The following is a 12,002-nucleotide window of genomic DNA, read 5'->3' as shown; positions in this document are numbered from 1 at the left end:
GAAGAACAAATTCTTTACGATCAACGCTGCTCACGCTATTCAGTATCTCTGAAAAGTGATCTCGCCACATTGAAGCAATATTGTCACACCCCGAAATGCCATTAATCGAATGAGCAAGAGGGGCACTACCATTAAGTTTCCGCACCTCTTTCCAAAATGCTGCTAAACTATAAGGATTACGTGTGAGCTTGTCTGCTAGGGACTTCGCTCTCAATTCTTTTTCATGCCGAAGGCAAAACCGTAAAGCATATTTGAATCGCGCTCGTGCCAATCGAAGCTGTAAGTAAATAGGACAGGTGATTGAATGGTTAGGCGAACTTTACGATCTGTTGTGTGGTCAGACCGTTTAGCTGTGGTCTGTGTGTAGCTGTCTAAATTCCAACAGCCCATCGTTGGTTACAGGGCTCGGAGTGTTTCTGCGTGGACCCGAACAACGCCCCGCTGCCGCGGTACCGCGCCAGCCGCGCCCAGGGCGCCGCCATGGGTTGCCTGTGCTCTCGCCGCGAGTGGGAGCTGCAGCAGGGCGGTCTGCTCGGCCTGAGCGTCAACTGCGACCAGCTCGGGAACTTCGCGCCACACCAGTGCGTGGGCTCTCGGTGCCACTGCGTGGAAGCCGTCACCGGCGAGCGGCTGCCCGGCCTGGAGGCGCACGTGGCTGACCTGCGCAGCCTCGACTGCGCCGCCCACCGGCGGAGGCTGTTCGGCGGCGCCCGGTCGTGCCAGGAGCTGCGTCTGCAGATTCTTCCCGGTCAGCCGCAGCCCGAGTGTGACCGAGACGGTAACCTCGCCGCGGTCCAGTGCGCCGGCGGCTTCTGCTACTGTGTGACGCCCGACGGGGAGGAGCTCAAGGGCTACAGACAGCCGGACCAGAACAGAGCCAGCATGTCATGCGGTGAGTCGGAAAACCACATCGTTCACCCAACATCTTACATGCAGCTACTCCCACCATGTACGAGTATTTAGTACCGCAGATGGTACTGCCGTCTAGCGCCCGCACTAGGAACTACTGATCCGTGCGGCACAGCATGAATCAGGCGTGAATACTAGTGCCATCTATCGTCGGGATTAGAAACTATTTAGTTGTGCGGCACAGCATGAATTAGTCGTGAAAACTAGTGCCACCTATCGTCGAGATTAGAAACTATTGTGTCGTGCGGCACAGCATGGATCAGGCGCAGGCACTAGCGTCACCTATTGCTCAGATAGGAAACTACTGAGCCCCACGGCACAGCGTGAAACAGGCGCAGATGCTAGTCATCTAATATCTGGATTAGAAAACTAAGCCATGCGGTGCAGCATGAATCAGGCGCAAAAGTTAGAAGCCGGATGAGCACGACTTTGAATGCGCTCTGTTGCAGATAATTATCGACTGTGACTAACAATGCTGGGAAGAGTGTGCAATGAGAATGCAATGCTGGGAAGAGTGTGTATCGAGCATCGACAACGACTGTGACGGGCGTTTCATAACGGCCGTGTTTCTCCTCCTCCCTCCGTCAGCGTGCGCGCGCCGGTCGTATGAGGCGTCGCGCGACGGCCTGGGCCACCCGGTGGTGTGCGACAAGTTTGGCGGCTTCCACAGCCACCAGTGCGAGGGCAGCACGTGCTACTGCGTGGACCCGGCCAGCGGCCAGCCGGCCACCGGCGGCACCGTGCACGTCTCCCAGCTGGCCAGCCTGCAGTGCGGCGAGCAGCGGCCGGCGCTGGGCAGCCGGCAGCCCTGCTGGCAGGAGCGCAGTCGCCGCGAGCAGCTGCAGACGGCGTCGGCGCGGCCGCTGCTCGGCCTCGAGCTGCCGCAGTGTGACCGCTCCGGACACTATGAGCCCCGACAGTGCACCGGCTCCGAGTGTTACTGTGTGGACGCCGAGGGGACCCGGCTGAGCGGCTACCAGGGCGGCCGGCAGCACCAGCACCAGATGCACTGCGGTGAGCCAGAGGGGCCGGGAGGGATACACAGCCGTGTATAGTCTTACGCTATGAATGATCGGGATACTGTCATAGACTAGCGATAAAGGTGACTTTACTGACCCACCCCCTCTGTTCGGTAGTGTGCGCCCGTCTGAAGGAGGAGACCCGCGCGCTGGGACTGGTGGGCACGTCCACCAACTGCGACTCGCTGGGCAACTTTGAGCGCCGCCAGTGCCGCGGCTCGCAGTGTTTCTGCGTGGACCCGCACACGGGCGGACAGGTGTCGGCCCAGTCGGTGCACATCGCCCAGCTGAGCGCGCTCGACTGCTCCGGCTCCGGCTCCGGACCGGCTCCGGGCAGCGGCGGGCGCCCGCTCCTGGGAGGGGGGCGGCCTCTGCTCGGCGGACAGGGAGGCTCCGGACAATCCGGAGGGACCGGACACTCCGGCTCCGGCTCCGGACAGTCGGGAGGAACTGGCCACTCCGGAGGCTCTGGCTCTGGCCACTCAGGAGGCTCAGGTCACTCCGGAGGATCAGGCTCCGGTCATTCAGGGGGCTCTGGTTCCGGCCATTCAGGAGGCTCTGGATCTGGTCATTCTGGAGGCTCAGGCTCAGGCCACTCGGGAGGCTCAGGCTCTGGCCATTCCGGCGGCTCTGGGTCCGGTCATTCGGGAGGCTCAGGAGGCTCTGGGTCAGGTCACTCTGGAGGCTCCGGCTCCGGTCATTCAGGAGGTTCAGGCTCTGGACACTCAGGTGGCTCAGGATCCGGCCACTCTGGCGGTACTGACCACTCTGGCGGCTCCGGCTCTGGTCACTCCGGTGGTACCGGCTACCCTGATCAGCTGCGACCCGGTGAGGGCGGCAGCGGCACGCGGGTGCGACCCGGTGAGGGCGGCAGCGGCACGCGGGTCCGTCCAGGTGAGGGCGGCAGCGGCACGCGGGTCCGTCCCGGAGAGGGCGGCAGCGGCACGCGGCGGCTGCTGGGCGGCGGCCGGCCCCCGCTGGGGGTCAGCCGGTCCCCGCCGGGCGGCGGCGGCCCCCAGCTGCTGGGCGGGAGCACGCCCTGCTGGCAGGAGCGCAGCCGCATGATGCAGTTCATGGACCACGGACAGGCCGGGGACGGGTTCGTGCTGCCCGAGTGCGACCGCAGCGGCGGCTACCTGCCCAAACAGTGTCAGGTGGGTGCGACTGAGGCCCACGAAATCCGGGAAAGGCACGGCCTATGTATCAATCCTAGCCAGATCACCCTATTCTGTCTTATGGTTGTGAAAAAACCTATCGCCTCGGTAAAATGATTGGAAGATATGTAGGATAAACACGTTTTAGCCAGCTATCATTTGTTGCTCGTTGCCCATTTATTTTGCCTCGTATATTACCGCATCAACATCAACATTCACTGCCGTGACATGGACTGACGTTCGTTGTGATTTCCAGGGCTCTCAGTGCCGCTGTGTCGACCCGGCCGGAAACACCATCGAGAACTTCGTCAGGAACATCTGGGACGGTCCCGACATGAAGTGCCGTAAGTATACCTCCACCCCACCTGCACAAACGGTGACCTATTCAGTTGAGCAGTGACTAGACATGGGTCGGTATCCCATGCGCTTTGCAGACACACACTCACCTAGTGACCCGACCAGAAGGCACATACTCTAAACTGTGTGGTAACATTGACCCCTTCTCCGTGCTATGCACTGACCTGAGCTGAAGTGTCCTTAGCTGTGTATGTGCCCTGCCACTGACCAGTGACCACCCACCTCTCCCTCAGAGTGCGCCCGGCTGCGGTACGATCTGGGCCGCTCCGGCCGAGTGGGCGTGTCCGCCGTCTGCGACGACCTCGGCAACTTCGAGACACGACAGTGCACCGGCTCACAGTGCATCTGCGTCGATCACGTGACCGGACAGAGGGTGGAGGGTACCGAGGTGAGCTGCCATCACGTGAGCGGACGGAGGAGATGACAGCAGACAAACGTCCGTTTTCTCACTATCGATCAATCGAGCGATGCATGAAATGACGATATGTGTTCCTCATTGTGCGGGTATAGGACTTTACAATCATTCTTAAGAGACTCATAAAGTTAATCGCCTTTTTGACAGGTTGTTAGATCATACGAGTAGCTGACTCTTCTTGCCGTTGTAAGTAGAACGTGTGTTTCCTGAGCTGCCATGACCGTCCGTTCGTTCATCGACACTGTCCTACCCTCACCGCCCGCTCGTGTCTCACGTCACAGAGCGTGCACGTCTCTGAGCTGCACCGTCGGGAGGACTGGTGTCCCAGTCACCGCTCGAGCCACCCGTGCTGGGACGAGCAGCGCCGCACCGAGACACACGCCGGCGGCCGGCCGCTACTCGGCGCCAGCCCCCCAGAGTGCGACCTCTTCGGACAGTACGCCGCCAAACAGTGCAAGGTAAAACCGGATGGGGACGACGTGAATGATAGTGCAAATGCTGGAGGTGGGTACGACTATGAATCCTCAGTCCCCACAGCAGCTCTGCAAGGGAATAAGAGAAAGGGATGAAAGAGGAGTGAAAGGAAAATGGAGCGCGACAAAGTCAGACACACGACGCACAATCGGATATCGCTTGACTTTACTGGCCGTCTAACGAGGACAATACATCCTGCGCTCACGGAGTGTCACTGACGACCCTCTGCACCCTGCGTCCGCAGGGCAGCCAGTGCTGGTGCGTCGGCCCGGCCAATGAGCAGATCGAGGGCAACATGGCGCCCATCAGCCGCTCGTCCGAGATGCACTGCAACTGCGCCCGCGAGCAGTGGCAGCTGCGCCGTAAACGGCTGCTCGGGCGGTCCGTGAGCTGCGACCGGCTGGGCAACTACGAGCCGCAGCAGTGCACCGGATCCAGCTGCTTCCAGGTGAGGCAACGCAGGGAAAAATCGGCTCCGGTTGCTATCAAGTACGGGAGTGCAGGCTGCTGTTAGCGCATACCAGTTAAAACGGCACTATATTGTGTCGCGATAGGAATTTGTTGAGGGTCCTCTAAACCCTCATTCAGCGTGGGATTCAAAACGGATGGCAGAGGGCATCACAGCTGACTCCACTCGCTCGTGACTGTCCCCCAAACGCTGACCGTCGCCGTCCCGCCCAGGTGGACACGGAGACTGGCCGCCGGGTGCGGCAGCAGCAGCAGCACCACTCGTCCCCCGGCCGTCCGGCCCCGCCGGTGTCGGAGCCGCTGACGGAGCCGGCGTACTGTGAACGCTCGGCGCGCCGACTGGCCGGCACCGACCGGCAGCCCGTGTGCGCCGCCGACGGCACGTTCGCGCCGCTCCAGTGCCGCGGGGACACGTGCTACTGTGTGGACCCGGACGGCGGCCAGCTGCCGTACCGCTCCCGGCCGGCGGACCGCGCCACCTGCCGTGAGTACCGAGAGGGAGACAGACAGACAGGCAGAGCGCCACCTGCCGTGAGTACCGAGAGGGAGACAGACAGATAGACAGACAGAGCGCCACCTGCCGTGAGTAACTGAGGGAGACAGATAGCCGGCGCCACCTGCCGTGAGTACCGAGAGAGAGACAGCCAGACAGACAGAGCGCCACCTGCCGTGAGTAACTGAGGGAACGATAGAGAGGTCACCTGCCCTGAGTAGTACCGAGGGGCAGCGCCACCTGTCGTGAGTACTGAGGGAACGATAGAGACTAGGCCACCTGCCGTTAGTACTAAGTACCCGGGAGCCAGGCAGCGCCACCTGCCGTGAGTGCCGAGAGATAGAAGACAGAGGTGGCTCCTGCCGTGAGTAGCGAGCAGTAGATAAACAGACGGCGTCACCTGCCATCAACTCTAGCAGAGCAACGCCCGACGCTGCTCTGTACAATAATGATTCTGGTTTTGTCCCGTTACGATTGCTGACTTAGACCCTCTCAATGACCACTTCCTGGTCTCTCTGCCCTCAGACTGCGCGCGCCGCGAGCACGAGTTGCACACGTCCAGCGTGCGCGGCCTGACCGTGCGCTGTGACGATCGCGGCGACTACGCGCCCGTCCAGTGTCTAGGCACCCAGTGTCACTGCGTCGAGCGCGCCACGGGACACTGGAGGCTCGACGTGCCCGGACAGCACGTGGCCAACATTGAGAAACTCAACTGCGGAGCGGCCGCCGGACAGACCGGCTACTGAGGTACTGACGAGCCTGATGAGTTGGCTCGGCACCAGAAGTAGCGGCAGGGCAGCCCCCCACGAATGGTGGTAGGCTCCACTGCTGAAATGGCTCGGACATTCGGCACGATGCCGCATAGAGGACGGTCTTCATATAGTTGTCAGCCGCTGAATGTAACATGTTGATGTCCATTGCGATAATGAAGACATTGTGACAAGACATTGTCAATCTGCCAACGTTAGATGAGCCTGAAGTAGTTCGTAATGTTCTGTCATCGCAATAATACAAACAGACAAGTGGGATCCGTTTTTTTTTTCTTTCGCCTAGAATGAACAGACCGATTAAGAGAAGAGCTCAATTGTACCCGAGATACCCTCTTCCCAAGTAAATATCCATATGTTGTGTACACGAGGGAACGATTAAAGACGACTGAAAAACGAGAGGAGAGAAAACGAGGAAACAACGAGACAAGATGAAACAACAAAGCCGTCTTCTGACTGCCACCAGAACGAGCTGTTGACATAATGGAACACGGTGTTAAACAGTCAAGCATCGCCCATCGGCGTCGCCTAAAAAAAATTACCAACGCAACAAAGCAAAACACAATAGCACAAAAACATAATAATCTGGGCTAGTAGGTGCGGAAGCACTAGACATTTTTTATATTTTTTATATTTTTAATAAATGCTAAGCCCTCAGGGCCAAATGTCACATGCAGACTGCGGAGGCTGAAGGAGGCGGGGTCTTATCACCGAGGATAACTGTGAATAGGAAGCTCGCCGCGTGTCGCCGGCGCGGTGGTCGGCGCGAGACGAGGTGATGAAGAGGCGGCGGGCCGAGTCTTCCCTCAGTAGCGCCCTCCGACCCCTGCTGCCCACACCGGTCACCAGTCAGTCAGTCAGTCAGTCAGTCAGTCAGTCAGTCAGTCAGTCAGTCAGTCAGTCAGTCAGTCAGTCAGTCAGTCAGTCAGTCAGTCAGTCAGTCAGTCAGTCAGTCAGTCAGTCAGTCAGTCAGTCAGTCAGTCAGTCAGTCAGTCAGTCAGTCAGTCAGTCAGTCAGTCCGTCAGTCAGTCAGTCAGTCAGTCGTCAGTCAGTCAGTCAGTCAGTCAGTCAGTCAGTCCGTCAGTCAGTCAGTCAGTCTCAGTCAGTCAGTCAGTCAGTCAGTCAGTCAGTCAGTCAGTCAGTCAGTCAGTCAGTCAGTCAGACAGTCAGTCAGTCGACGGATCGTCTACGACACCGGCACGTGGCCGATATAAGAAAACATCGAGGCTGCTAGAAACGGAAATTAGCACATCGCCGTCATCGCCCGTCATCGCCGTTTTAATTTTTCGATTGGTGTGTTAGGGTTGGGGTGGATATCAAATTTAAGTTGCATCTTAAAACACTGGAAGACTGGATGTTGTAGCGATAAAGGAAGTTAGTGCGTGAGTGATTTTGCATAATCGCTGGTGAGGTAAGGTTAAGCACACTTCAGGATGGATCGGAAAAAGTCTGTGACGACGCGGATCCACCAGCCGCCGGCGCCGCCCTGCTGGTTCCGCACCGTCTTCTACTTGTCGTTCGGCGCCTGGGTGCTGCTGCAGGCCGCCACCGAGTACTACACCACTAGATGCCTCCACATCTACACCCATCTACCCATCTTCGAGAAGGAGAAACAGGTGACGGCGGCCTTCCTCAACATCGTGTCGGTGGGAATTCTGACGGTGTTTTTGGTGCTGTCGTTCATTTACGGCATATGCACCGTGAGCAAGCTGATCGTTCTCTCCAGCTCGGCATTTCTGTCCACGCTGCTCATCCTCAACATCTTGGCCGTCGGAATTCTGATGTCAAGTCATGTAAGTAGCGTACCAGTCACCCTGCATCGGCTTACAACCATTGGGAAAGAAATGGGAGAGAATGGTCAAGACCTACATTTTTGTTTCCCCTGTTTTATCTTTACTTAAAAACCGAAGATGAAAAAGCATCTAATAAAATCGGAGCTCATAGACTTTCAGATGGTAACCTGTAATTGTCATCATCACTGGTCGTTATAACAAAACTATCTCTTTGGGACCAGGCCTAAATGGTATCACCGTTTAGGTGATACCATTTAGGATGGTACTGAAGCCGTGCCTTCTCTGACGCCGTGCCTTCTCTTCTAGTTCGGCCTGGACCTCGGTCCGCTGGCCAGGAACAAGCGCGTGCTGACCATCTACCACAAGAACGTCTCGAAGGAGTACTGGCGGGGCGAGATACGCGCCTGGGCCGCCTACTACCCGCTGCCGGCGGGCGGCGGCAGCACTACGGCCGGCCCGTCGGCTCCGAGCCTGCCCAGCACGGCCGGTCCCACCGGCACACCGTCCCCCCGGGCCAACGGCGACCCCACACCGCAGCCGGCGACCGACGACACCGCCCCGGCGGCCAGCGGCAACGGCACCGACACCACTGGCGGCCCGTCGACCGGCGCGCCGGCCGTCGACGACCTGGGACGGCGCAGCGCCTGGGTGGAGAGCCGCGCGCTGCACCAGCTGCGCTTCTTCCAGCACCGCGCCTTCTGCTGCGGCATCGAGGGGCCGGCCGACTACGAGCTGCTGAACGCGCAGACGCCGCCCAGCTGCGTCTGCCGCGACGAGGGCCACCAGTACGGCCAGCACGTGCGGCCGCCGTGCACGGCGCGCGCGCACACGCTGGCTAACGGCACGGTGAGCGCTGTGTGGCGCACCGGCTGTCTGCAGGTGAAGCGCGAGCTGATGGACGGCCTGGTGAGCCTGCGCGACATGCTGGCCGCCACGGTGGCGCTCCAGGCGGCTGTCATGGCGCTCGGCCTGGTGCTCGGTCTGAACATGCCCAGCAGTCTGTCGGACGACTCGGATGACGAGGGAGGCGACTATTAGACGGACCGACGCCGAACACTGCGCCAACCAGGGTCGCACTGGGTGCAGTGAGACTGGGTGGATAACACAGATAGATGAGGTTTCATTGCAGCGATTTGAAAGGAAACTGTAACGAGGCCAGGAAAGTGAAAAATGGTGTTGGTAGCAAATAGGTATTAGGACAGCGACTGCCGGCCATGACCGAGGATCCCAGACATTGCCCGTGGAATCTGTGGCACTGCGTAACGCCCCCGGTGCGTCAACAGCGGACGATACTTCCTGGCCACCTCCGACAGATACGAGACGAGTCGGCCACAGCCGGCGGTGACGAAACGACGACCTCCACGACTAGCCAGCGGAGGGCGATTTAGCGATGTCCAGAAGCCAGTCGATAGCTGACAGCTGGATAACCGCAAGACTCTGTAGTTGTAAGAGAAAAACTGGAGGAAATCAAATATATTTATGATGCGATACGATGTGTTATCAACTAAACTGAGGAAATACCGCATGGAGTTTACGTCAGACGTGTAGGCAGTATCGTTTAGTCGACTGGTTACAAAATCAACCGTATCCACCCGTAACGCCCAGTGGGCACTGGGCAGGTCATGGTAGCACGTATGTATGTATGTATGTATGTATGTATGTATATATGTATGTATGTATATATGTATGTATGTATGTATGTATGTATGTATGTATGTATGTATGTATGTATGTATGTATGTATTACCATCATGGACAATCCACACGGGGAGTGGCGATTCCGTGCCGTTCGATCATCAGGATGAACTCGTACTGGAGACGAGCGCAGTGCTGCTGTAGACCAGCTGATAATTAATTACTCGACCACGGCTTCACTAATTATCCGTGAAGGCAGGCCGCGTGTTCCCGCACCCAGGCACACCCGGCAGCAGGCTCAGCGCTCTAATCGCAAGGCGACCAATACCGGGGGGGGGGGGGGGGGGGTCAATACGACGGTAGCAGAGGTTTGTGGCTGAGAGACCTTACAAGACAGGACGCTGATTAGCAAGAGATGCTGGGGCGGGAGCATGTTCTTGAAGGAACGGCTGGTGTAACAAACATCCTGCACCCGACCCAAACGTGGATGTTCACGGGAGGGGCCCTGGGGCATCACCCTTGCTTGATTATGTTGCAATATGCCGTGGCTGGGGTGTTTTGAACTTTACTTAGTTTTATTTCATTTTACACATAGACTCTAGATAGTATCTTGTCAGCAAAAGCGAGGCATCAAATAGATTGGTAAAATAAAGATATACACATTTAAATAGATCTTATCTATTTCAATGCTCAGAAGTCGATCACAATTCTACATCTAGATCCAAGTCGAAATCGAAACATCTCACAAATGACTGCACAGCAGTTCTAGCTTGCCCTAATCATGATTCACATTTTCTACATATGCTGAGGGAAGGCCAGCACCCAGTACTAAAACACCTGAAGCCCAGTCTGCAAAACATGACAATCTCAACAAGATCTCATTTGTATGTACCTACTTGGTGCAGTGGCACACTTTGCAGTGCAGATTATGGAGTGGTCAGTGGTGTGAAGTTAGAGTGGAGCGGTGCAGGCTGTTGGTGGTACCATGCTAAGCCTCTGTGCTGAGTTTTGTAAAAAAAACTTGTGCACAAGAAATGCAATGAGGTCAGCCAGGGAAAATTAACCTCATTCTCCTATTGCACTTAAGTGTCATCATGAGCACATATTTTTAAATTCCAAAGCAAAAATTGTAGGTCTTGCTTGATGTTGTTTGACGTGAGACTTGATGTGAAAAAGTTTGATGTGAAACTTGCTTGGTGTCATTTGATGGTGCCTGGCTGATGTGGGCTGGTCTAGCTTTGTCACCCTGGCCAGTTGCAAAAGCGACTGGCCAGTGTGGCTCGTTGAAACCACCGCCATAATTTGCAGTCTGAGGATTACAAAGTGTTCACCATTAAAAATAGGTAAATACTCCCAGAGAGATTCAAATGCAGGCATATTTTCCAATATTTGAGATTACTTTGCATTTACAGTTTCATAAGAGAGCCAGAATATAAACCAAACATAACATACAATTACTTTAAAACTTAACTTTTCATCTACAAATCTGTCACCCATGAACAGATGACCAGAAGTACCCTCAGCTAACTCCTAAATCAATGCACAGAAAATGATATTAAATGGTGACAGCATACAATAAAATTGTATCTTCAGTTTAAATTTTCTCAAATAAGTAACTCAAAACCAGATCAATTTTGCAAAACTTCAATGGAGAAAGGTTAAACTGTCAGTCCATCCATTCATACTTTCCAATCAAGCTGAAGCTTACTGATCTTTGTTGAGAATGAGACTGCTTCGATCGGCCCTTTGGCCAGTAGCGGCGGAACACCTTCAATTAAGCGAGGGGGCGGGGGCACTGCCGACTTGGTCCCATTCTTTCCATGCAACACCAATAGGGCTAATGTTATAATGCCAAAATCAAAGGGGGGCACAGTGCCCGGTGCCCTCCCCATTCCGCCGCCTATGCCTTTGGCTAGGATTGGGATCAAAGTTGAAGTGTATTGGATGAGAACAAGAATGAAAAATGACACACTCAGTATCTAGACCATGGTTAATTACATTGGTTGCCTAACTGGTATCTACCCAACTTTTTATTGAATGAAATTGCCTGAATAAATGCCTTCGATGAGCATTAATTGGCCATTCACGTTGACGTAGCATTAATTCAGGGTCCAAGCTTGAAAGCACAGGGCCGGCAAGGCGCGCAGAGCATTGGCATGTTCACACTAAGCATTTATTATTTGATTGAATGTTTCTAACGAGAATTCGAGGAGAGGTAACTAGCAGAATAGCTGATGCATTGCAAGCTGATAAATATTCAAAATATTTTCACATATTGGTATACAAAATTCACTGAACTCTATAATGACAAAATTAAACATAAGAAAGTCCCACGAAAGTCCCATAGCCAGTTTTCGACTCAACTGCGCTAATGTTGTCGACAGATTGAAGTACTTGGGAGGTGTATCCGCTATTTTGAACACAATTTCTTTTTTTTGAATTTAAAATTGATAAATCGCTTGGATATGAGTGGAATTTGAAATGAGTTTATTCTGGAAAAAAGACGAAATGATTTCAT

General features: G+C 55.3%; 2 protein-coding genes across 2 annotated transcripts; both read left to right on the top strand.

Moving 5' to 3' along the window:
- Positions 1-402: 402 nt before the first annotated feature.
- On the top strand, positions 403-6,317 carry LOC122376956 (the record flags this gene model as incomplete). Its single annotated transcript, XM_043356931.1, has 9 exons — positions 403-892; positions 1,498-1,923; positions 2,046-3,082; positions 3,339-3,426; positions 3,673-3,827; positions 4,136-4,312; positions 4,573-4,776; positions 5,010-5,280; positions 5,815-6,317. Coding segments are annotated over 9 exons (3,069 nt in total), but the record flags the coding sequence as incomplete, so codon positions are not given.
- A 960-nt stretch (positions 6,318-7,277) lies between these two features.
- On the top strand, positions 7,278-9,339 carry LOC122376955. The gene is made up of 2 exons (XM_043356929.1): positions 7,278-7,849; positions 8,156-9,339. The coding sequence occupies exons 1-2, from the start codon at positions 7,490-7,492 to the stop codon at positions 8,885-8,887; spliced, it is 1,092 nt and encodes a 363-aa protein (XP_043212864.1). The 5' UTR covers positions 7,278-7,489; the 3' UTR covers positions 8,888-9,339.
- The last annotated feature ends 2,663 nt before the right edge of the window (positions 9,340-12,002 follow it).

This window comes from Amphibalanus amphitrite, unplaced genomic scaffold (assembly GCF_019059575.1).
Source record: "Amphibalanus amphitrite isolate SeventyFive unplaced genomic scaffold, NRLGWU_Aamphi_draft 002422F_arrow, whole genome shotgun sequence".
In the NCBI taxonomy this organism is placed as follows: Eukaryota; Metazoa; Arthropoda; class Thecostraca; order Balanomorpha; family Balanidae; genus Amphibalanus; species Amphibalanus amphitrite.
Note: the sequence above shows the minus strand (reverse complement) of the source record. Positions and strands in the feature narration are given on the sequence as shown.